This window comes from Felis catus, chromosome A1 (assembly GCF_018350175.1).
Source record: "Felis catus isolate Fca126 chromosome A1, F.catus_Fca126_mat1.0, whole genome shotgun sequence".
Lineage (NCBI taxonomy): Eukaryota > Metazoa > Chordata > Mammalia > Carnivora > Felidae > Felis > Felis catus.
In genome coordinates, this window is record NC_058368.1 from 4,253,305 (window position 1) to 4,276,645 (window position 23,341).

Below are 23,341 nucleotides of genomic sequence, written 5' to 3' on the forward strand. Positions count from 1 at the left end.
AGACCCAGCCGTATCAAGCTGTGCATAAATGTACATGCCTTATTTTTCCGTAGTTGGAAGTGAATGGGCAGAAATCATTTTGAGTTTCATCATCTCAGGGTAATTTCACAGGAGATTACTTCTTTAAATGCTGCAGCGAGGTAAATAAAAATTATCCACTTTGCTAATAACAGAGAAGCTCACAATTACAGGAGGCAGCGTCCTTAGGTAAAAGCTTGCCTCTTTGACCCCGCCTTCTCCACTCTGAGGCAAAATGAACAAGGTCATGCTTTTACAAGCATATGGAGTCCAGGCACCGAAATGGACTCTGGCACCCAAAGGGTTAAGCGTGCTGTTTCGTAAGGCCCAGTTTCGGATCTTTGTTCCCGTTCCCAGATGGCAACCCCGTCTGTTGGTCCCAGTTGAAGCAAAACTGTCTTTGAGCCTCTGTATCCTTCGGCACAGATGTTTAAGGCCATAATGATGTGTTTCTTCTATGGTGTCCTCATTGTGTCCCGGTGTGGGAGTTTAAGCGCTCCATCGTTTCATCGGTCCGATAAACACAGCAAGACCTTACAGGATTGTGGGATAAGAAAAAGAAGAAAAACATCCTCAGAGGCGGGAAAAGTCGCTTCGCTTTACTGTGGGCGCGGAGAACTGCCATAGACCATCCGCTGCCATTCTGTGGCTTACGATGTTTCCGGCGTTAATTATGGTGTTTATCACGATGGAAGCACCAAAGAGTTACGCTTGTAGTCCACCGAGTGCCCAAGAGAAGGAGCAGGGAGCTCGCCGTGGGCGTGACAGGCTTTCCCGGAACAGCACGTGGCGGCGACGGTCTTTAGTTGACCCGGCGGTCTCCACTGCGGGCGGCCAGCGGCTGTCTGTCACCTCCCTGCCCGGCCAGCCACTCTCCTGTGAGAGCGGCCTTCTCCGCCTCTCTTCCGTCTCTGTTTCTTTTCCCTCAGAGACACGCGTGATCATTTCCGTCCTGTTTTCCCTGGCGGGACACAGACCTCTAGGCCCGGGGATCTGAAGCCAGATGACGAACGGCAGAAACCAAGCCTAGTGAAGTAATTCACCGAGTCTCAGCCACTGTGACATCAGCCTCCAGCGACAGGGCCGCTGCCTGGGATTTTCTCCCTTCCCGAACGCTTCTTCACGTCCTGGGTGAACTTTGCCATGCTCTCTGACCTCCAGCCCCGCAGGTCACAGGTCACGCTCTTCCTGCCTCCCCGGCCTTCACAGCTGCCTTGCTGTCTGTCGCCAGACTGAATCCCTCAGCCAGCAGCCCAGCCCCTCTCTCAGCAATGCCCCTGACCCCTTGGTCTGCTCGGCCCTGCGTCGCACCTGCTCTAGTCCTGTCACGGGCTGCCGAGCGCCCTTAGGTCCCAGGTCCCTTTACTTTCATTGCTGCATTTCTGATAGCGCGTTCCATGACGTGTGCGTCTTAAAGAGCAAAAACTCTTTATCTTGTGCATCTATGATTCTCTTTTGTCCTGTTGGAAAGAAATACAGCTGTTTGGTTAAAACGTCTTATAAATACAGTTAATTTTCCTTTTCTGGGTAGAAACATTCACAAATTGGACTAATAAGTAAAATCCAAAGCCGCATGTATTTATGTATTGTACTTTTTTTCATGTGTATTTATTTTCGAGACAGAGCGTGAATGGGGGAGGGGCAGAGAGAGAGGGAGACACAGAATGGGAAGCAGGCTCCAGGCTTCAAGCTGTCAGCACAGAGCCCGATGTGGGGCTCGAACTCACAGACCGAGAGATCATGCCTGAGCCGAAGTCGGACGCTTAACCGACTGAGCCCCCAGGCACCCCTAAAGCTACATTTAAAGAAATTTTTAAAAATCTTTGCCACTCACTGTCGGTAACAGAGTGAGCCGTGATGGAGTGAGCGCTCAGCCACATCCACATGCTGGGTCGATTTGTCCCCCTTCTTCCCCTGGTGTCTCCCTCCCCCCACACCCAGTGCTGGGGAGCAAACCATGAAGGATCGTGGGTCTGAGTCCACACTTCTGTCTTCACGGCTTAGGCAACTCCCCAGCCAATACTGTGTGGTCCAAACAAAACAGGCTCCTGCGTCCAGCCCGTGGTCCACACGCCTGGCAGGACGCAAACCACTTTGGAGGCTGTGGTGTGCAGTTGAGGAAGGGGTGACAAGTGAGAACCAAGGTGGTGGCTGTAGGGGGGACGAGGAGAAAGACCCAAGTATTCAGAAAGTCGATCTTTGAAAGCACCATACAGTGTTGGATGTGAAAGAGTATTCTAAAATCAATGTTTCCAGCAGTTTAAATATAAAGCACTTACCAGAGCGGTCAGCATGAACGATGGTACTGTGTGTTTCCGGCTTAGGAGCAAAACTAAACTACATTGGCACGATAACAACCCTTTGCACTTACGAAGTACCATCACCTCCCTTTGCGGCGTGAGTCGGCGTCTGCACCATCCCGTGCGTCGGCGTGGCGATGTCTGGAGCAGTGGAGAGGGTTCTGGGTGGTGCAGCCTGAGAGGAGAGAGGAGCTCAGCTGCCCCAAAGACTCTTAAAATGTCAGAGGCCGTGTATTTACTTGGAGGAGGTTTGCATGGAAAATAATGGTCTGCGTTGAATAGGGAACCAAGCCCGTGTCTATACGCACCAACCACAGACTTGGTGACTTCTGCCTTAGTTTTTTAAATCAGGTTTTGTAAACTCACAGGTTAGCAGTTCAGGTCAGCAAATGCCCTGAGCCGTGTTGATGAGAATTTGAAACGAGCAAATCCCTGCTTTGTTTCATACCGTCAGCTTATTGCCGAATAAATGCTGTTGCAGACTTCCTTGACTACTGCAATGCGGCCAACTTTGAGGGAGAGCTTGACTCTCCCGGTAAAAATAAAAAGGTAAATCAAGGCATAGAGCAAAGAGGCATAGGATACATAGGATACAGTTTTCCATTGGTCTCTGTATCTTTCTGCTTACGGCTGCTCTGCTGGGCCAGCGGCCTTCCGTTCGTCTTTGTCCTTCTTTCTCTTCCTTCCTTTCTCCCTTCTCTTTACTCCTCCCAAGAGTGAGTCCTTCTCTTCCCGTGCCGGCAGTCCTCCACGTCGAAGATGTTCACCTGAGTGTCACCAACCCACCCTCATGAACGAACAGAGTCAAACTGCCCTGCCCACGTAACTGGTCTTTTTTTCTGCCGTAATCTTGCCAATTAAATATTGGCAGTAGAACCAGACAAAGGAGGTGTCCGTGAATAGACATAGACTTCCTCTCTGCGTCTTCCTTTCACACATCATTTCTGTACCTCTCTCCTCCTTCCCTACCCCTTTTCTGCATGTGATTTAAATGTGTACCCTTGTTTCTCCTTAGCGCTTCTTCTGGTTCTGTGTGTCTGTCACTAGGAGGTAATCAGTCCTGCTCAAGGAGCGAGGGAAGAAAGAGGAATCATTATTTGAGTTCATTCTCTCCAAATACATATGCCAATAATAACTTACTATAAGCCTTTGGAAGAATTTGGACACCTTGTACCAAGATTGCCCTCACTCATGGTAAGGTCAGCCTGCCCCTCACCCCTGCAGAATTCTCAACAAGGTGTGTTTGAGGAAAAGTAAGTACAGGTCCTGGCCTTCGTCTTCTGTATCCCTCGAGTGAGAACATGAACCGTAGGGGTTGCCTTCAACTCTTGGCGGTTATGCCCGAGTTCTGGATCCTCAGAGGTATCACCGTAACTAATAGGTAATTAATCTTTCTTATTTGCTTATCGGAGTTTTTTTGTTTGTTTGTCGCTTTTTGAGAGAGGGAGAGAGAGAGAATCCCAGGCAAGTTCCACACCCAGTGTGGAGCCCCACGCGGGACTCAGTCTCATGACTGTGAGATCATGACTTGAGCCAAAATCGAGAGTCAGACCTTTAACCGACTGAGCCACCAAGGTGCCCCTTGGATGTTTCCTTTTTCTTTCTTTCTTTTTTTTTCCCCCCTAAAGGATTTTCTTAGTAATGGTTTTACCATTGTAGTCCCAATATTCCTTGAGGTTTAGGTATTTTGTTCATTGTTGCTTACTGTTATTGAACATTGCGTAATGTTACCAGTTGGATCATATTGGTGAGATTCTGAGATACTTCCATAAAAGCAGTGGGAGCTATGTCTTTTATAAGGAATGCATCTAAACTTCTGGGGGGATCTAGTTTGGTTTGTTTTATTGTTAATTTTCTTTCTGAACTTTCCAGTGCTTTAGGGGTGCCCATCTACTGTGTAGGTGGTTTCAACCTGCTTAAAAGACAATCCAAATCCTGACATCATAATAATTACAATATAATGTCCGATTCTGAACGGTCTTGGGGAAAAGCATGGCTCACACAGAAATTTTACTGTGCGTGAGGTACTCTACTAATAATCCCTTTAAATGCATTATTTCATTTAGTTCTCACAAAAAGTCCCGTGAGGTAGCTGTTGTTCTCCCCTGATTTTATCCATGAGGAAACTGAGGCAAAAAGTTGTCATTGCTGGTCGTGACGCTGCTGCTAAGTGGCCAGGTGGGGATTCGAAACCCAGACTGTTTACTACAGAGTTCTTCACAATTACAACGTGTAGTGTTTTACAGTAAGTTCTAAAAAAAAAAAAGCAAACACGTTTTTATTTTAAATTTATTTTTTTGAGAGAAAGCGTGGGGAGGGGAGAGGGGCAGAGAGAGAGGGAGAGAGAAAATCCCAAGCAGATTCTACACTGTCAGCGTAAAGCCAGGTGTGGGGCTCAAACTCATGAACCATGAGCTCATGACCTGAGCTGGAGCCAAGAGTTGGATGCTTCACCGAATGAGCCACCCAGGCGCCCCTTTACAGTAAGTTTTAAAACCAGGAAAAGACAAAAGGAACAAAGGATGAACACCTGTTGATATACAGGTATCACAGCGGACCAGTGGAGGCAGGTTTCTGGCTTAATCCTTTTGAAAGATTTAACCTGTGAGCCTTCAGAAGCAAAGTGCTTAAACTGGTCAACAAGCAATGCCTCCAGTTCTCGTAGTACCTTCCCACAGCAGAGCCCCCAGCAGAAACAGCAGATCAGGCCTTTAGAGTACGTGCGTTCGCTGTTTTAGCTCTCACTTAGTAAAATCAGTTTCATGTACACACAATGTGAATATGCTCTCCATAATATGAGCTGTTTACCAGTAGAATCTGCTCATTCAGTTTGTTATTAGGTAGATTAATCTATCTGGACAGTCATTGGTACCATTTTCTGCTTCATCAGTGGGTCTAATGGAAAACGACTGTTCTACCTAATTAAAATATGCTGCCACCTTGTCTTTAGCCCTTTGATTCATAATAGTGTTGTGTCAGTACCAAACTATTAACAATCAGTTGCCTTTGTTTTACTCTCTGAGAGATGATTTAAAACTACTGGCTTCAGTGAAGGTTTAAGAGCGGAGATAAGATCGCAAATAACTGATAACTGATAGACCTGTTATTTAAAGAACTTTATACTTTTCCAATCACACATCTGTTCTAGGAAATTGAGCACCATGTTTTGGCGAAAGCTTTCCAGAATGCAAGATAAAGTTTTGATGGTCATAACTAATGTTGTAATTGCAATATTTGCACCTCTCCTGTAATTCAGACGGTGGTATAGCCATATATTTTTAAGTGTCTTACAGTAAGGAGTAATGTGTGTTATGAATCTAAGGGAAATTACTGTTTAAATGTCTTCATATAAGGATATGAGAATACACAGAAGTGTGGAGTGCACTCCTTGGTGCTTTAAATTTAGGAACGAGTGCAGTTATATTTCCCCCTCCCTCCCCGCTCCCCCAAGAAGGGCATGTCGCATTTTCTTCATGGCTTCCTCCCAGCAAACATGGTAACAGGCTGACAATGGCAATAAAACCTTGATGGGCAGGCAGCCCAGAGGAAGAAGAAATTGATCAAGTCAGGGCCGCCCACTGGGGAGAGGGTTCAAAGAGTCTTAGTGGGAACTCTCAGGGTCACCTGCTCCACAACACTCTAAAGAACAGAATAACCTTCATCCCATAATGCTACAGCTGCAGACCTTGTCAGTGCCATTGCAATAGACTGGGTTTCATATACCTGGATCGTTGGCGTTCCAAGGACATCCTTTCACATTCCACTTTCTTTATAGGCAGTGGCCCTTAGATACAACTTGGCCAGGCGGGGAATCGACTGATAAAAGTTAACTTCTTAGGGTTGGGCTCTGTTTACAATATAGCCATGTTTGTGAATCATCTGCCCAAGTATTAAAAGCAAGCAAGCCTGGGGCCCCTTTGGGATTCTGCCTTGATTCACTTGCATTTAAATCACGGAAGAAATGGTAATTAGTGTGCTGGCTAGAAGGGAACTCACAAGGAGTGAAGCTCAGAAGTTCTTTATCAACAGACATTAGTTACAATGTGTCTCCACAAAGGAGAAGGGCTTGCAGAGCTGTAGTGGTTTGGATGTGCTCTCAGTTCAAAAAAGAAAATCCGTAAAAACATTTAGAGCACTAACTTGGAAACTTGGCACTCAGAACGTGTTTGAAACCTGCAGACGTGGTGAACTTTTGATTGTATACACACACACACACACACACACACACACACACACACACACACACACACACACACACCCAACTGTCTGTCCTAGATACAGGAGTTAGAAGATACTCTGGACAATGTTTACTCGTCTCAGATGCTGGTAAACAGAGATGTCAAGCTACAAATGTACATATTTGGGTGATGCTTCAAAGTCAAGTCAGAATGACTCCTTAGGAAAAAGATGCAGATCCCGGTCTGATCTTTCTAGCATTCATTTGAAAAATGGTAACTTTTTTAAAGTAAATAATCTTGCATAAGCAGTGGGATCTTGCTTAAGTCATGATTACTATTTATTATGAACTTCCACCGTGCTTTGCTTGTATAATTTTACTTGGTGACATCGTATTTTTAAATCACATTTTGGTTTCATCTTAATTCAAAAATTTATTCAACAGTAGCTCCAATGAGCAAGGTCACTAGCTTTTGAAAATCACAAACCTGCTTAGCTTCCTGCTGGAATGTTAAAATTTCCTTTCTATAATTAGTCCCTAAAATAAAATACCGTGACGTAGCCTGGTTATTTAAGAGTCGGAAGAATTCATCCCAGTAAGCTTTGGTTTACCACTTCCTTCTTGAAACACATTCTTTTCCAGGCTTCCTTAACACCGTTCCTGCTTAGTTTTCTGGTCTCAGAGGCTGGCTCCTCCTCTTCCATCAGATTTCCTAAATTCACAGCGTACCTGGGTTCTGTGCTAGGTCCTTATCTTTGACTACGTTACATATGGGGGCGGGGCGGGGGGGGGGAGGATTTTACCAGCCCTTTGGCTTCAGGTGTTATCCGCGCACTCGGGATTTTCACATTTGTGTCTCCGGTTCCTGTCTCTCCTCGGTCTTGTTCGTCCAGCCATCTGCCAACTCCACAGCCCCACACGGGTAGAGAATAGGTATCTCGAACGTGACAGTCAAAACAGAATTGTCTATTCCTTACCTTCCTGCCACCTCCCCCCCCACCATCCTTCCAAGTTTTCACTCTCCCCAAAAATTAGCAAATGGACTAGGATTTGCCCGTGTTCTTCAGACACCTAGGCATCATTCTGGGTTCCGTCCTGCCTTGCATCCAACTGCCATTCAGTGTATCCAGCTGCTCTCACAACAAGTCTTTCGCAAATACAGCCGGTCGACGACACCGCCCTGGCTATGAGCTCAACCCGAGCCGTGATCCTTGTCGTCTGGACCCCTCGTGGTCCCTCCCACCAGATGTCCTCTCTCCCTCTGCAGGCGGCCCTCTTTCTAAAGTATAAGTCAGAGCCCGTCACCGTCCACCCTGAAACCCTCTAGTCACTTCCTCCTATCCTTTTCTATGGTGATAGAACTCGCCATTTGGACATGTACAGTTCGGCGGCACTAACTACGTCCACAGTGTTGTGCTGCCCACCCCCCCCCCCATCTGCTTCCCTAACCCGTCAGTCCGGACAGAAACCCTGGCAACTAAGCGGTACCTCCCTGTTGGCCTCCCGTCTCCACCCCTCGTGAGGTCTGCTCTGCTTTCTGACTCTGTCAACTTGCCTGTGATGGGTGTTTCATACAAGAGGAATTGTATCAATATTTGGCCTCGTGTCTGGTTTATTTCACTTAGCATAATGTTTTCACGGTTTGTTCACGTGGTAGCATGTACCAAGTTTTCACTCCCTTTTTAAGGCTGGGTGACATTCCATTTTATGTATACACCACAGTTGTGTTACCCAATCATCAGTTGATAGGTGACGGGGTTGTTTCCGCCTTGTGGCCATTGCTGTGAACACTGGCGTGGAAGGATCTATTTGAGTCCCCGTTTTCTATTCTTTTGAGTATATACTTAGGAGTAGAAGTGCTGATTGTATGGTATTTCTGTTTGCCACATTGTAAACAGAATGGTAAACAGAACAGGTATTTCTGTTTGCCACATTGTATCCTCCAGTGGCCATATCACTGATGTTCCCACCAGCAATGTGCACGTCTTTACCAACACTTATTTTCTGTATCATCATCATCCTGGTAGGTGTGAGGGGGTATCTCATTGTGGTTTTTACTTGCATTTGCCTAATGATTAATGATGTTGAGTAGTTTTTTCTTGGGCCCTTTGGCCGTTCATATACCTTCTTCGGAGAAATGATGTTTAAGTACTTTGTCCATTTTGGATCGCTTGCCTTTTTGTAGGATTGGAGAAGTTCTTTATATATTCTGAACACTGAACACTTCCCAGATATGTGGCTTGCAAATATTTTCTCACACTTTGTGGCTTGTCATTCATGTCCTTGATGGTGTCCTTTGAAGCACAAAACTTTTTTAATTTGATAAAGCCCAACCTATCTTTTTTCTTTCATTGCCTGTGCGTTTGGTGTATATTTAAGGAATCATTGCCAAGCCCAAGGTCATGGACATTTTCCCTTACGTTTTCTTCTAAGAATTTATAGCTTTCAACTTTCAGATTTAGGTCTTGGATTCATTTTTTTCGTTGGTCTTTTAATACAATGAGATACATAAGAACTTCATCCTTTGGCACGTGGATATCCAGTTTTTCCAGCAACATTTGTTGGAGACACTGTTCTTTCCCGCATCAAATGGTCTCGGTACCCTTGTTAAAAATCAGTTGACTTGTATGGGCTTATTTCTGGACTCTTAACTCATTTCCCATTGGTCTGTATGTCTGTCCTTATGTCAGTGCCATACTTTTCTGAATACTACAGCATTTATAGTAAGTTTGGAATTGGGGAAGTGTGGATCCTTCAATTCCTTTTTTCAAGATTCTTTTGGCTACTTAGGGTTCCTTGAAGTTCTATATGAATTTTAGGAATTTTTTTCATTCCTGCAAAAAAAAAAAAAAGCCATTGGGATTTTGGTAGAGATTGCATTGAATCATGCTTATCACTATGTTACTTTCTAGTGAGTTTTTAAATTTAAATATGTACTTTTTTTTTTTTTAAAGTAATCTCTAGGCCCAGGGCACCTGTCAGTTAAGCGTCCGACTTCAGCTCAGGTCATGATCTTGCGGTTCGTGAATTCGAGCCCCATGTCAGGCTCTGTGCTGACAGCTCAGAGCCTGGAGCCTGCTTAGGATTGTGTGTCCCCTTCTCTCTGCCCCTCCCCCACTCATTCTCTCTCTCTCTCTTTCTCTCTCTCTCTCTCTCTCTCTTTCTCTCTCTCTCTCTCTCTTTCTCTCTCTCTCTCTCTCTCTCTCTCTCCTTCTCCCTCTCCCTCTCTCTCCCCCCCCCCCTCTCCCTCTCTCTCTCAAAAATAAAGTAAAACATTAAAAAATAATAATGACAAAATAAAATAAAGTAAGCTCTATGCCCAGTGTGGGGCTTGGACTAATGAATGGCCTTGAGATCAGAGTCACATGCTTTATTGACTGAACCAGCTAGGCACCTTGTGTGTGTCACTGTGAGCAGTATTGTCATTTGACCAATACTAAGTATTTCAATATATGAAGACGGGGTGCCTTTCCATTTATTTTGCTCTCCTGTAACTTCTTTCAACAGCGTTTTGCGATTTCCAGTGTACAAGTTTATACCTCCTTGGTGAAATTTATTCTTAAGTATTTTAATCTTTTTGATGATATTACAAATGGAATTATTTTCTTAATTTTGGGGATTGTCTCTTGCTAGTGTATAGAAATACAGCTGATTTTTATGCGTTGATTTGTCTCTAAAACTTGACTGAATTTGTTTATTAATTTGTTCTGTCTTTTTGTGGAATCTTCTGGGGTTTCTACGTAGAAGGCCAAGTCGTCTGTGAACAGAGGAAATTTTGCTTCTTCCTTTCCACTTAGGGTGTCTCTTGTTTCTTTTCCTTGCCTAGCTACTTTGGCAAGGACTTCTGGCACGAGGCTGAATAGAAGTGGTTAAAGCAAGCATTCTTGTCTTCTTCCTGTTTTGGGGGGAAAAGCATTCAGTTTTTTATCATTGAATATGATGTCAGCTATGGGTTTCTCACATATAACCTTTATTGTGTTGAGGAAGTTCCTTTGTCTTCCTAATTCATTCAGTATTTAAAAAAACTTCTTTCTTAAATGTTTCCTTACTTGTTTTTGAGAGAGAGTGCACATGCACAAGGGGAGGGGCAGAGAGAGAGGGAGGAGAGAGAGAATCCCAAGCAGGTTCCACACTGTCCACACAGAGCAGGACACGGAGCTCGATCCACAAACCATGAGATCATGACTTGAACTGAAATCAAGATTCAGACGCTCAACAGACTGAGCCACCCAGGGGCCCCCTTTTTCAGTACTCTTATCATGAAAGGATGTTGGATTTCATGCAGTGTTTTTTTAGCATCATTGAGATGATCAGTGTTGTTTTTCTTTTCTCCCTTTCATTTCGTTATTAAGTATTTCACTGACTGATGTTTATTAATCATCACTGACTTTCTGGGATAAATCCCACCTGGTCATGGTGTGTGATCCTTTAACATGCTGCTGAATTTGATTTGCTGTGATTTTGTCGAGGGTTTTTGTGTCTATAAAGGATCTTGATCTGTGGTTTTCTTTCTTTGTAGTGCCCTTATCTAGCTTTGCTATCAGGGTAATGCTGAACTCATAGAAAGTTTGGAAGTAGTCTCTCTTTTTCTTTTTGGAATGGTTTGAGAAGGTCTGATGTGAATTCTTCTTTATTTATTTTTATTTTTTATTTTTATTTATTTTTGTGTGTGTGAATTCTTCTTTAAATGCTTGGTAGAGGGGCACCTGGATGGCTCGGTTGGTTAAACTCTTGGTTTCCAGTCAGGTCATGATCTCAAGGTTGTGAGATCAAGCCCCACATCGGGCTCTGCACTGAGTACGAAGCCTGCTTGGGATTCTCTCTCTCCCTCTCCCTGTACCCCTTCCTCTCTCGTGCATGCAGTCTCTCGCTCTCAAAAGAAAAAAATCATAAATACATACAGGCATACTTGGTAGAATTCACCAGTGCAGCCATCCAGCCTTGGGCTTTTCTCTTTGGGGAGGTTTTTGATTTCTGAGTCCATTTCCTTCCTTCCAATAGGTCTCTTGCGATTTTCTGTTCCTTCTGTTTCGGCTTTGTTGGTTTGTACGTTTCTAAGAAGTGTCCTTTTCATCTGGTTTATTTAATGTGTTGCTGTACAGCTGTTCACGGGATTGTCTTAGACTCCTTTTCATTTCTGTAAAGTCCGTAGCTGTGTCCTCCCTTTCAATTCTGATTTTAATCACTTAAATCCTTTCCATTTTTTTTTTTTTTTGGTCCATCTGAAGTTTTTGTCAATTTTGTTGATCTTTTCAAAGAATCAACTGTTGGTCTTATTGATTCCTGTATTGTTTTCTATTCTCCGTTTCATTTATCTCTGCTCTGATCCTTAGTATTTCCTTCCACCTGCTTTTGATTTAATTTGCTCTTCTTTTTCTAATGTCTTAAAAGCTGAAAGTTAAGTTATTGACTTTAGATCTTCTTTTTCTTTTTTTTTAATTTTTTAAAATGTTTTTATTTGTTTTTGAGACAGAGAGAGAGGAGCAGGGGAGGAGCAGAGAGACAGACAGACAGACACACAGAATCCGAAGCAGGCTCCAGGCTCTGAGCTGTCAGCACAGAGCCTGACGTGGGGCTCGAACTCACAGACTGTGAGATCATGACCTGAGCCAAAGTCAGACGCTTAACCGACTGAGCCACCCAGGTGCCCCTAGATCTTTTTCAATGTGGACATTTACTGCTAGAAATTGTCCTCTAAACATCGCTTTTGCTGTATCCCTTAGGTTTTGTTATGTCGTGATTGTGGTTTTGTTCATCTCAAAGAATGTTTCTAATTTCCTTTGCAGATTCTTCCTCAACCTACTGGTTATTTAAGGGTCTATTTCTTCATATGTGTGAATTGTCCAGTTTTCCTTCTGTTAGTGATTTCTAGTTTCATTCCATTGTGATTAGAAAAGGGACTTTGTATGATTTCAACTTTTTAAAAAAATTTTTTTAATGTTTATTTTTGAGAGAGGGTGAGCAGAGGAGGGGCAGAGAGAGAGGGAGACACAGAATCCGAAGCAGGTTCCAGGCTCTGAGCTGTCAGCACAGAGCCCCATGTGGGGCTCGAACCCACGAACTGTGAGATCATGACCTGAGCTGAAGTCGGGCGCTTAACCGACTGAGCCACCCAGGCGCCCCACATGATTTCAACTTTTAAAATTTATTGAAACTAGTTTTGTGACCTCACAAATGTTCTGTCCTGGATAATACTCCATCTACACTCGAGAAGAGTATATATTCTGCTGTTGTTGACTATATCCTGTTATTCTTGGAATAGAATCCAAACTCCTCCCTACGTGAACTAACCCTGAGCAGTGTCTCTACTCTCCGTCATCGTCATCCTCCACTGTCCTCTTAGTTCTTGCTCAGGAAATACTTTTATTTCCTGAGTCATTCATCGACTTAATGCTTTGGTGTAATAATAACGTGTCTTTTGATAGCATGTAAAACAATGCATCTTTGTGAAAAGTTTTAAAATATATGGGAAAAGCTTATATGTGAATCTTCATGGCGGCATTATTCACAGTAGCCCAAAGGTGGAGACAACCCCAATGTCCGTTATCTGAAGAAAGGATAAGCAAAAGCTGTATGTCCATACCGTGGAATGTTACTCAAGTGTGAAAGGAATGGAGTTCTCATAATAATACAAAACGGTTGAACCTTGAAAACATGACGCTAAGTGAGAGAAGCCAGACACAAAAGGCCACGTAATATTGCATGATTCCATCCATATGAAATATCCAGAATAGGAAAATTCATCGAGACAGAAAGCAGATTAGCGCTTGCCAGGAAGTCGAGAGAAAGGGGAATGGGGATTGAGTACTCGGTGGGTATGGGGTTTCCTTCTGAGGCGATGAAAACGTTCTGGAATTAGTTGTGACAGTTGCCCAATGTTGCGAATATATTCGATGTCACTAGTGGTAAATGTTATGTATATTTTACCACAATAAAAAAAATCAGTCCAGTTTAAATATACATACATAGAAACACATAGAAAAAGCTCATTTTGGACTAATATTCCCATCAGTTACTGCAAAACAAACCACATAGTTCTAAAACCCAAGTCTAAAATGAAAAAAAATAAATAAAGGTGATGACGTCTCACTCTTCTACATTTATCCAGTGTCCGAATGCTTGGTATAAAGTGGATTAAAAAAATCCAACTGTTTTCGCTTAGCGGCCGACTCTTGTGGTATATCTGGAATTCATATGTTGAGTGTTAACAGCGATAATTTTGTTTAGCCAGTTTAGATTAACAATATAAAGCTTGCACTCCAAAACTGTGTCCTTGCCTCAGTTAACGTTGCAAAGAGCTCTTTGTTAATACATTTTTTTTTAATTAAGAACATTGCCAGAAACAGATTCACTGGGCTTTAATCTCGTTAAACCTTCATTTGGTGTGGGATTTTTATTGGTGATGACAGGACAGCACAGAAAGCAATGAACTGAACTGTTTCCTTGGAACTAGAATGACCTGTCTGTCATAGGGCAGAAAACCTGATGTGTTATTTGCATGTGCTAAACCCTCTGATGGAAACACAAGGTATTAGTGAAATCTCGAAAATGGAACTTAGAAAGCATAATTCGTTTACAACTTGCTCTTCCCTACTATACCTATTTGCTACTCATCTAATTATATCCTAAAGACCTTAAAAATAAAGTTTAAAAAATAATGCTTAAGGGGCGCCTGGGTGGTGCGGTCGGTTAAGCGTCCGACTTCAGCCAGGTCACGATCTCGCGGTCCGTGGGTTCGAGCCCCGCATCGGGCTCTGGGCTGATGGCTCAGAGCCTGGAGCCTGTTTCCGATTCTGTGTCTCCCTCTCTCTCTGCCCCTCCCCGTTCATGCTCTGTCTCTGTCCCAAAAATAAATAAAAAACGTTGAAAAAAAATTTTTAAAAAAAATAATAATGCTTAAAAAGGGCATAAGTTATTTTTCCCTGCAGTAAAATGCAACAATAGCCTCTTTAATCTTGGGGATAAGACAGTTTGAATTTTTTTTAATGTTTATTGAGAGAGAGAGAGAGAGAGAGAGAGAGAGAGAGAGAGAGAAAACGAACATGAGTGGGAGAGAGTCAGAGAGAGGGAGACACAGAATCGGAAGCAGGCTCCAGGCTCTGAGCTGTCAGCACAGAGCCTGACATGGGGCCTGAATTCACGAACCACAAGACCATGACCTGAGCCAAAGTCAGATGTTTAACTGAGCCCCGCCCAGGTGCCCCAAGACAGTTTGAATTTGTGAAGCTAGATTTGTGTTTTGGATTAGGTCAAGTTATATTGTATATGTTAGTTAGCCAATTAACTAGAATTTACTCGTCTGTACAAAATTTGAGCCAAGAATCTTTCACACTGTAATATATTTTTTGCTCTAAATGGTTGGGGAAAGCATAGCATAATTTACAACAACAACAAAAAAAAAGCGAGCGAGCATAAATTTGAGTGTCAGATAAACCAGGCTCAAATCTAGATCCAACCACCCAATATTTGTTTGAAGTAAAAAAGCATACATACATTTATAGCGATGTATAGCCTTCTTCATCAACAAACCCTCACTGCAGAGGATTATTATGACATTTCGAACGTGAGTAAGTAAGGGGCCCGGCCCGCTCTAGGCGTTTGCCTGCAGACACGATGTTTGGCCTGTAGTGTTGATAAGCCGGGTAACTGTCTCTAGAAAATAATCACGGGTTCCTGTCATCAACAGTTCTCTAGATGCGCGTGTCATTTTCTCCACGCTTCTGCATAGTGGGGGGGGGGGGGGGGGGGCAAAAAAGTGTAAGTTGAGTACGTTTGATTTGGTAAAATGTTGGGAGTGCCTAATTGTTCCCTTTATCCGGTTCAGCTTAGAATCAGTTTCCAAAGTCGGCACCAAGGCGGCTTTCGCTGGAAGCTGAGGTGGTTGGCCTCCCGAAGGTCCTTCCCTTTGCTCGCTTCTTTGGTAATTCACCACAAATTAGTCATCACTGTATATGTATGAGTGACTTCAGATTACACTTGGCGTGTAATAACTAAAATAAGACGCCTCTGTGACCGGTGCTTGGAGCGCTAATTAAAACTGCTTGGAGAAGGTGAAGCTGTCATCTCCTATTCATTCAGCGATCTTCCAGGTTTGTGTATCGCCAGCCCCGAGCAACCCTTGCGCTTCCACCTGTGGTCACAGTGACGTCACACCCCGTGTCGCCAGCTGCCCGCACCTGCACCGTCACCAGGGGTGGAAGGAGACCCAAAAATACCGCTGCCCGCGTAAGACAGACGTTCCTCTCCCACCTCTGCGGTCGTGCAGCCAGTTCTGGGTGGTGGCACAGGCCCGCCTCGCGGCTGTCATTCAGAGCCCCCAGCGCTTTGCCGGCCTTTGGATATCTCCTTCATCCGTAGGCTCAAGACTGGGCACGGTCCAGCCGTATCCAGCTTCCAGCCCACAGTGAAGGCGGTGTCTGGGGCGAGCTGCTCGTCCCTCCGTCAGAGGTGACAGATCTGTCCATCGCCCCCCTTCCCTGTTGGCTCTTAGACATGGCATCATCTGGCTGCAAAGGAGGCTGGGAAACGTGGCCTCTTGCTGGGCCCAACCCCAGGGTGTGTTTGGGGGTGCAGGATACGTTCTGTTACCTCCGCCAGAGGGGAGAAGGATGATCAATCAAACAAATACATCAAGTGTCAGATGGCAGTAAGTAGTGGGAAGGAAAAGCAAGCAGAGAAGGGGAGTAGGGAACACGGAGCGGGGAGGCACTGCAGTTTGAAAGGGCTCAGTGGGGAAGCCTCGCTAAGCAGGTGATGTTTGCAGAGGGGCAGCCGAAAGAGCAATCGGTGCGGCCCAGGACGAGCCTTGCGGACCGGCAGTGATGGGCGGGAAAGGTCTGTGGGGAGGGTGGGGTGTGGGAGGAAATGAGGGGGTTGGGGCTGTCGGAGGTTGTCAGAGGTCTTGCTCTGGACTCAGTTTTGAGCCCGAGATGCATCTCCGTCCGCGCAGAGATGTCCGGTAAGCTGTTGGATAGATGAATCTAGAGTTCAGGGAAGCCATGCAGACTGGACGCACAAATGCGGGAGAGGGAAAGACAGCATCCTGCTTCATCTTGTTCTTTAATGTCAAGGCCACGGTCCTTCGCGTAGGAAGAAACCGGCCAGGCCGCAGATAGGTCACGGGACTTTCGTGATAGCGAACGTGTCCGAGGGCGCGCAGAAGCTAGCACCGCACTCACCCGGCCCGAGAGACACTCTCAGTGAGCCCTCGGCCTCCCTGCTGGTGGATGCTGGTGCCTGTGTGACCAGCCACCGACTCTTCCCTGGGAGGAAGCCGAGATTCAGAGAGGGGGCGAGTCTTGTCCGTGGCCAGCCGGAGAGCCATGAGAGCCGGAATGGGGAGACCAGTTTCCCTGCTCCCAAGCCAGCCCTCCCTGAACAGGGCCCTTTGTCAGGAACGTACTCGGGGAAGAAGGATCTTCTGTTCAGCAGGTTTTAAACAGACCACTAGGAAGCTGGGGTGGTTAAGCAGGTAGGGACATCTGCACGGAAGAAGCACGGAAATGCACACGAGACCTCACGGAGCACACACACGAGCCTGATGCTTCCGACCCTTCCCGGGTTCAGTTCCCCTCCTCCCCGCCTCAGTGATGCCCAGGCGACGCCCTGCGTGCCCGCCTGCAAGACCCACACGAGGCCGAGGGGCCCTGAAATATTCTCTCGGGGGAAGACGCGTCCGTGCGGAACTGGCTTCACGCACACCTGGACGGTCTGCTGTTCAGAAAGGCCCCCGATCCCTCCGTGGCCCGGCTGGAGTCAACCTGCAGGCGAGAGCACATCCTTCACGTAGACACGAGCCACACTGTGCTTCGTCTTTCCCTGGGAGAATGTGTTTCTCAGAAGCTGCCTGCATCCACAGACCAGTGTGGTCCACCCGAAAGGGTCCCAAGGCCTGGCTCCAGTTCCTGAGCTGTCCCCGCTTTGCTGTAGCACCTTGGGCAAATTACCTGAAGTCTTGGTTTTCTCATCTAGGAGACACAGGTTGTCCGCGCACCTTCCCGGCTCTGCCCGGTTGTCAAGGGAGTGAAGTCACCGGGGGTGCATTAGCAGCGTCCAGAGTTCTCCAAGCACCCAGAGGTCTGAGAAGCACATTTCAGGGAAGTCGGCGGCCTGCACTTGAGCTCCCGATTTGCAGCTTCTGAGGAGTGTTCCTCTTCTGAGACTTTTCCACGAGTAGTCAGAGCCTGAGAACAGATCTCTCCAATATATGCGTCTCTGCAGCTACCTTCTGAGGGCAGAGTATCTCTGCGGTTTGGATGTTTTGCACCTTGGTCGCACTCCAAAGAGGGTAAACGTGGACTTCTCTAGAAACCCTTGCCAGACTTTCTTGGTGACCTCCGTTTTCTTCTATTCAGATTCTCTTTCAGTTGATTTACTGCTTTGTAGGATGTCTTATTCACGGTAGAGACTCAGCGCCTGTTAGTTGAGCTGCACGCCTACGGAAATGTAGATATGAAATTGCAGTTACCTAACAGTAGAGCAAAATTTCGGCTAAGAAAACAGTTCTGACTCTGAAGTAAATTGCCAGAAGGTAGTGCTAAGACGATAGTGGAATTTAATAGCTTAATTAGGGTAAGAGATGCCTTTGTATTCCAGAAGAGTTAAAACTTTCCAGAGACTGTGGACATTCCTGTTCCCAACTCTTCAGAATCCTAATAAGTCATGGGTGAAAGTCCTCACAGGCATTCAGTACGCTTGGTCAACTGTGGACGGGAATGTAGTCAAGGCACGCAGGTGGAAAGAATCTTTTCATCTCTGTATCATTGTGGCAATCACAGGTCAGCAAAGCGAAACTTTCAGTTGGTAGCAGATAAAGCCTTTCCTGAGAATTTCTCAGCAATATCTCAATTAACCGGGACTTAATGTAAGAGAAACCACTTTCTATAACTGGTACCAAACGCCCCCCTCTCTTTCTCCCCTCCCCCCCTTTTTTTTCTACTCAACCCGAAAAGAATGATAAGGAAACAGACTTTTACCAGAAACTTATGTGAATGAGTGTCTGGGGTTCTTCTTCTTCTTTTTTTTTTTTTTTAGTTTATTTATTTTGAGAGAGAGAGGGAGAGAGAATGCAAGTAGGGAAGGGGCAGACATGGAGGGAGAACGAGAATCCCAGGTGCGGAGCCCCACACGGGGCTCAAACTCACCAACGGTGAGATCATGACCTGAGCTGAACTCAAGAGTCAGACACTTAACTGACTGAGCCACCCAGGCGCCCCTGGGGTTGTTCTTAAATCAAACGCTGTGCGGCCCAGTCTCCCACAACGTCCACGTTTACGTCTGCTTTGCTATATGTGATGATGGAACTGAGAAGGATGAGCCCATGTCCTACAAAATGGCTTGTTTGCTGTAACTGTTGTCATAAACTTGGACATATAAACAAAAATCCAGAATGTGGTTTCCAGAGCCCTGCTTCCCATGGAGACCTCTCTGAGGGGGTGTTGGAGTTAGCAGGATACCTTTTCTTACATCGATGTCAAACACTGAGAGGCAAAACTACTGTATTTTTTTTGTTCATCTCCAGATGCTACTGCCGGGGAAATGTTAGCGAGGGGGCTTACTGAGTTATTATGGCAATTCGGTGTCACTGAAATTACAGTATTAATACCCTACTGTGGAAAGATATGTATTCATAGGACCTTTATGATTAGCTTGGGGAAAATAGATCCTGAGTCACCAACCACCAAACTCAAAATAAAATTCCCACCGGGGGCATTTTAGCGTGTTTATAAGTTGGAAACAGTTGCTGTCAGATGAAGGCAAATGAGGTGAGTAACATATTTTAAAGGAGGTTAAGCAAGAACTTACAGGTTCTGATAGGGACTCCACTGGAACCTGAAGTCTTAGTAGGGTTTTCCCGAATATCCAATACCGTATGAATCAATGCGCTTAACTCGGCAGTTACTACATAGTTAGGAACTTTGAGATCTTCAGCTCCAATCATGTGCCGTGTTTCATCCCGACAACAGCTCTTGCTAAAGCCCCGCGTCGTGTGGAGGTGCGTTATGTGATGAAGAGGCTAAGCGAGGGGACCTGATCCCGCTCTGAAGTCAAGCTCCTTTCGCACAAACGCGAGCGAGGTGGCAGTTTCCCACCACTTCACCGTTTGGGCCAAATCTCCCGGGTCCCTTCCCCTGCAGGCCACCTACCCTGTCCCTTGCGTAGGATACGAATTCTTGTTCGGTTATCGATTGGTCAGGGTGGTTTGTCCAGCGGTTCCTGTGTTCGTACACCCTCTTGTGCACCTGTCCACCCGCAGAGGCTGTTTCAGATTCAGATTCCATCTCTGTCGGGTCAGGGATGTACTTTGCTGTGGGATAAACTTCAGTACCTGCTATTTGGTTATTATAGGGTGTCTGTATGGCTGTAAGTGGTAAGTATTTGTAGGAATATTCAACATGTTTATGAGCAAACATCCTTTAAAATGTCTGATCGGACTATGATTCCTAATCATCCAAGCCCAAGCCATATAGCTTAGGTGCCTTCCACCGGGCAATAAGAAACTTTTATCAGGGTGGCCCCAGAGTCACTGAGCCTAGAAATACCAAGAGTCAGTGTTCTCAGATGATCACCCTGCTATCACGTTTTTATGATTCAACATTACAAACCTAGAAGTTTCTGTTTCTACCCTCAAGTGTCACACGGTGGAAAACAATCTTATGGGGGAAGGCAGATGTGTAACCAGGGACCAGAAGAAAGGTACCAGCTGGGGCGCCTGGGTGGCCCAGTCGGTTGAGCATCCAACTTTGGCTCAGGTCATGATCTCACTGTTCGTGAGCTCAAGCCCCGCATCGGGCTTGCTGCTACCAGGGAGGAGCCTGCTTCGGATCTTCTGTCCACCATCCTCCCTCTCTGCCCCTCCCCTGCTCACGCTTGCTCTCCCTCTCTCTCTCCCTCTCAAAAATAAACATTAAAAAAAAAAGAAAGAAAGACAGTTACCAGCTGATGAGTTGGCTTGCCTTTAGGGGCCATGCCGCACAAATACAGACGCCAATCCTTAACGTCTAGAGTGTTGATGTCCAGACAATAGCCATTAGCTGTAGGTGGCTATGGAGCACCCGAAATGTGCTTAGTGCAGACAGAGAAGGGCATATCAATGTGAAGGCAGCACACTGGGCTTTGACATTGTTGTACAAAATACACAGCGTAAAAGACGCCACTAATAGTTTTTATATCGAATACATGAATACATATATTTTAAGGTATGTTGGGTTAGGTAAAATAGATTAATTGTACCTTTTTTTTAGTTTATTTATTTATTTAATGAGAGACGAGAGAGAGCACAGGGAAGGGCAGAGAGAGAGGGAGAGAGAACATCGCAAGCAGGCTCCGTGCTGACAGTACGCTCCATTGCTGTGGGGCTTGATCTCACCGACTGTGAGATCATGACCTGAGCCGGAACCAAGAGTCGGACGCTCGACTGACTGAGCCACCCAGGCGCCCCTGTGTTTCTTTTTTTTTTTTTTAACAGGGCATCTAGACAACTTAAGCGAACATGAGGGGCACGTGTTACGTTTCCCTCAGGCAGCAGTGGTCTGGAGTAACCCTCAGCCTCAGGGGGACTCCAAGGAGCTGAGAGAATCCGAAGGGACAGAATGAGGGCCCACCTCACTCAGGGGTCAGGTGCCCAGAGGAGGAGAAAGCGTAATTGCCCCTCTGTGTAGGTTTCAGGCTCTCTCAGATTCTTGTCTGGTTAATTCAGTTACGAAGCGGCTGCACTACATGAGATGTTTGTTCATCCCTGTACCCTAAAACTGTGAGTGCTGATTATCATCATTAATAATGATAGCAGTCGAGAGCTAATGATTCTAGAGCACCGCGTACAGGACGTGTTCTACACGCCTTCCCTGATAACGCATTTTGTCCTCTCAGTAGGGGGGACGGTTACTAGCAACCCCTCCAGAGAGCAGAGGCGTGCATGAGACTCCGACAGATTGAGTAATTGGCTCAAGGTTGCTCATCCAGAGGTTAACCCAAGCAGTGAGATTCCAGAATCTCAGCCCTTAACCATGGCGCAGTCCCACCCTCTAAAGCAGAATCTCGGGGCGCCTGGGGGGCCCAGTCAGTTAAGCATCAAGTCTTGATTTCGGCTCAGGTCGAGATCTGGCGGTTTGTGAGATCGAGCCCATGTCGGGCTCTGCGCGACAACGCCAGGCCTCCTTGGGATTCTCTCTCTCTCCCTCTCTCTGTGTCCCTCCCCTCCTCACGTGCTCTCTCTCAAAATAAATAAACATACAAAATAAAATTAAAACAAAATCTCTTTATTGACACTTTCGTACCACATTACAGTGCTGCCCAACCATAGTATAATAACAGGAATTGTTTTTTTTTTCCTGCAAAATTTAGATGTTCAGTAATTTAACAACCAGGCATGAAAAATATTTACTGTCTCAGAAGTTGGGGGTTATTATTAGGTTGTGAACATTCTAGCTCCTTGTTTTTCCCTGAAGTTGCCCCAAAAAGCACGCCTTAATTCAGGCCGTTTGAAAATCTAGGTCGTCCAGTTCCAATTAAATAACAATCGTGACATACCTACTATGTGCCAAATTCTGCATCGACTGCTGGGAGGCACAGAAAGATGAAGAATTCCAGCTGCCCAACAGCTCTGGCCCAGCGGGCCCAGAGGCACATTCAGACAACACGATGCGTTGAAGGTTGTGTGTCCACAGTGCTGTGGGAAGGCTACCGGGAGGAGGTGAAGTTTTAAAGGAGTCTCCCGGGAGGTGGGAACGCTCGAGCCATCTGGAAATCCCTCCCCCTGTGTTCTGGGCTCTTCCTTACCTTGCACGGAGGCCGTTCTTAAAGGCAACCACCATGTCGGGTGGAAACGTCAGAGTCTCCTGGGTTGTCGAGAGCCTGCTGATCCCCTTCCTGTGGTTTCCAGGTACCAGCAAGGTCAACCTGGTGAAGATCCCGTCCACGGCCTCCAGCCCGCGGGACACAGCCCTGGCGGCCGTGATCTGCAGCGCCCTGGCCACCGTCCTGCTGGCCCTGCTCGTCCTCTGTGTCATCTATTGTAAGAGGCAGTTCATGGAGAAGAAACCCAGCTGTGAGTGTTGAGCTCTGTCTGTTCCTTAGCATCTGGGTGAGGTGTGTTTCTCGTCGTGGTCACTCGAGCCTCCCCGAGGGCCTTGACCAAGACAACGGTCGAGAGCTGTGAAAGGGACAGAGCACACGTGGAAACGGGCTCACAGCCACCCGGTCCCCCAGGGGCACCGCTGTAGAAGGACACTGGAAAGGCGGCCGTGTCCCGTGCCTCTCGGCAAAAACGGAAGTCGGTCTTCGTTCTGGCCACAGAAGTACTCTGTGGCGTGAGCTTTGACAAATTGCTTCGTATTTGTGTCTCCGTGTGAGGAGAAGTATTTTTAGATGGGAACGTAGCCACCTCTTTCTTCAGAAAGACAAGGGCCAGAATGGTGCATGTCTGCATATGGTGTTCGTGGGCTCCTTTACGGAGGAAATGGTCCCCACTGACCGAATTCTCGCCCCCTGTAGGGTCTCTGAGAGCACAGGACATTCAGTACAACGGTTCTGAACTGTCATGTTTTGACAGACCTCAGCTCAACGGATCTGCTCCCAGACCGTGTTGTAAGTGTCACCAGGACTCGGCCCAGACCTGCGGTAAGTGCAGCGGGGTCAGGGGCCGTCAGGGGAACCCCAGGGACGCCGACCCTGCAAAGAATTGTCCCCGTTTGTCCCACAGCTGAGGAGCTCTGCTTCGTTTTCTAATTACAGCTAGTCTTGTTAAGTTATTCTCTGTCTCCCGATGATTTTGGTGTTTTGAGCCTTTTACATATTAAAAAGAGAAGCAGCTCATTAAAATTCTAGTATTATTCAGCAACTTTGAAAA

The 23,341-nt window shown here is 46.1% G+C and overlaps 1 protein-coding gene across 9 annotated transcripts in view; it reads left to right on the forward strand.

Moving 5' to 3' along the window:
• TNFRSF19 (TNF receptor superfamily member 19) overlaps positions 1 to 23,341 on the forward strand; it is a 93,588-nt gene that overhangs the window by 59,113 nt on the left and 11,134 nt on the right. For 7 of the 9 annotated variants that reach the window (XM_019819279.3, XM_019819241.3, XM_023249934.2 and 4 more), the window contains 2 exons: positions 22,376 to 22,540; positions 22,987 to 23,112. The exons of 1 other annotated variant lie outside the window; for it this stretch is intronic. In XM_019819279.3, the coding sequence (XP_019674838.2) occupies positions 22,376 to 22,540; positions 22,987 to 23,112 (291 nt within the window). Of the gene's footprint in view, positions 1 to 16,369; positions 17,299 to 22,375; positions 22,541 to 22,986; positions 23,113 to 23,341 lie in introns of those variants that run through there. One more of the 9 variants, XM_023249943.2, reaches the window with a different exon arrangement.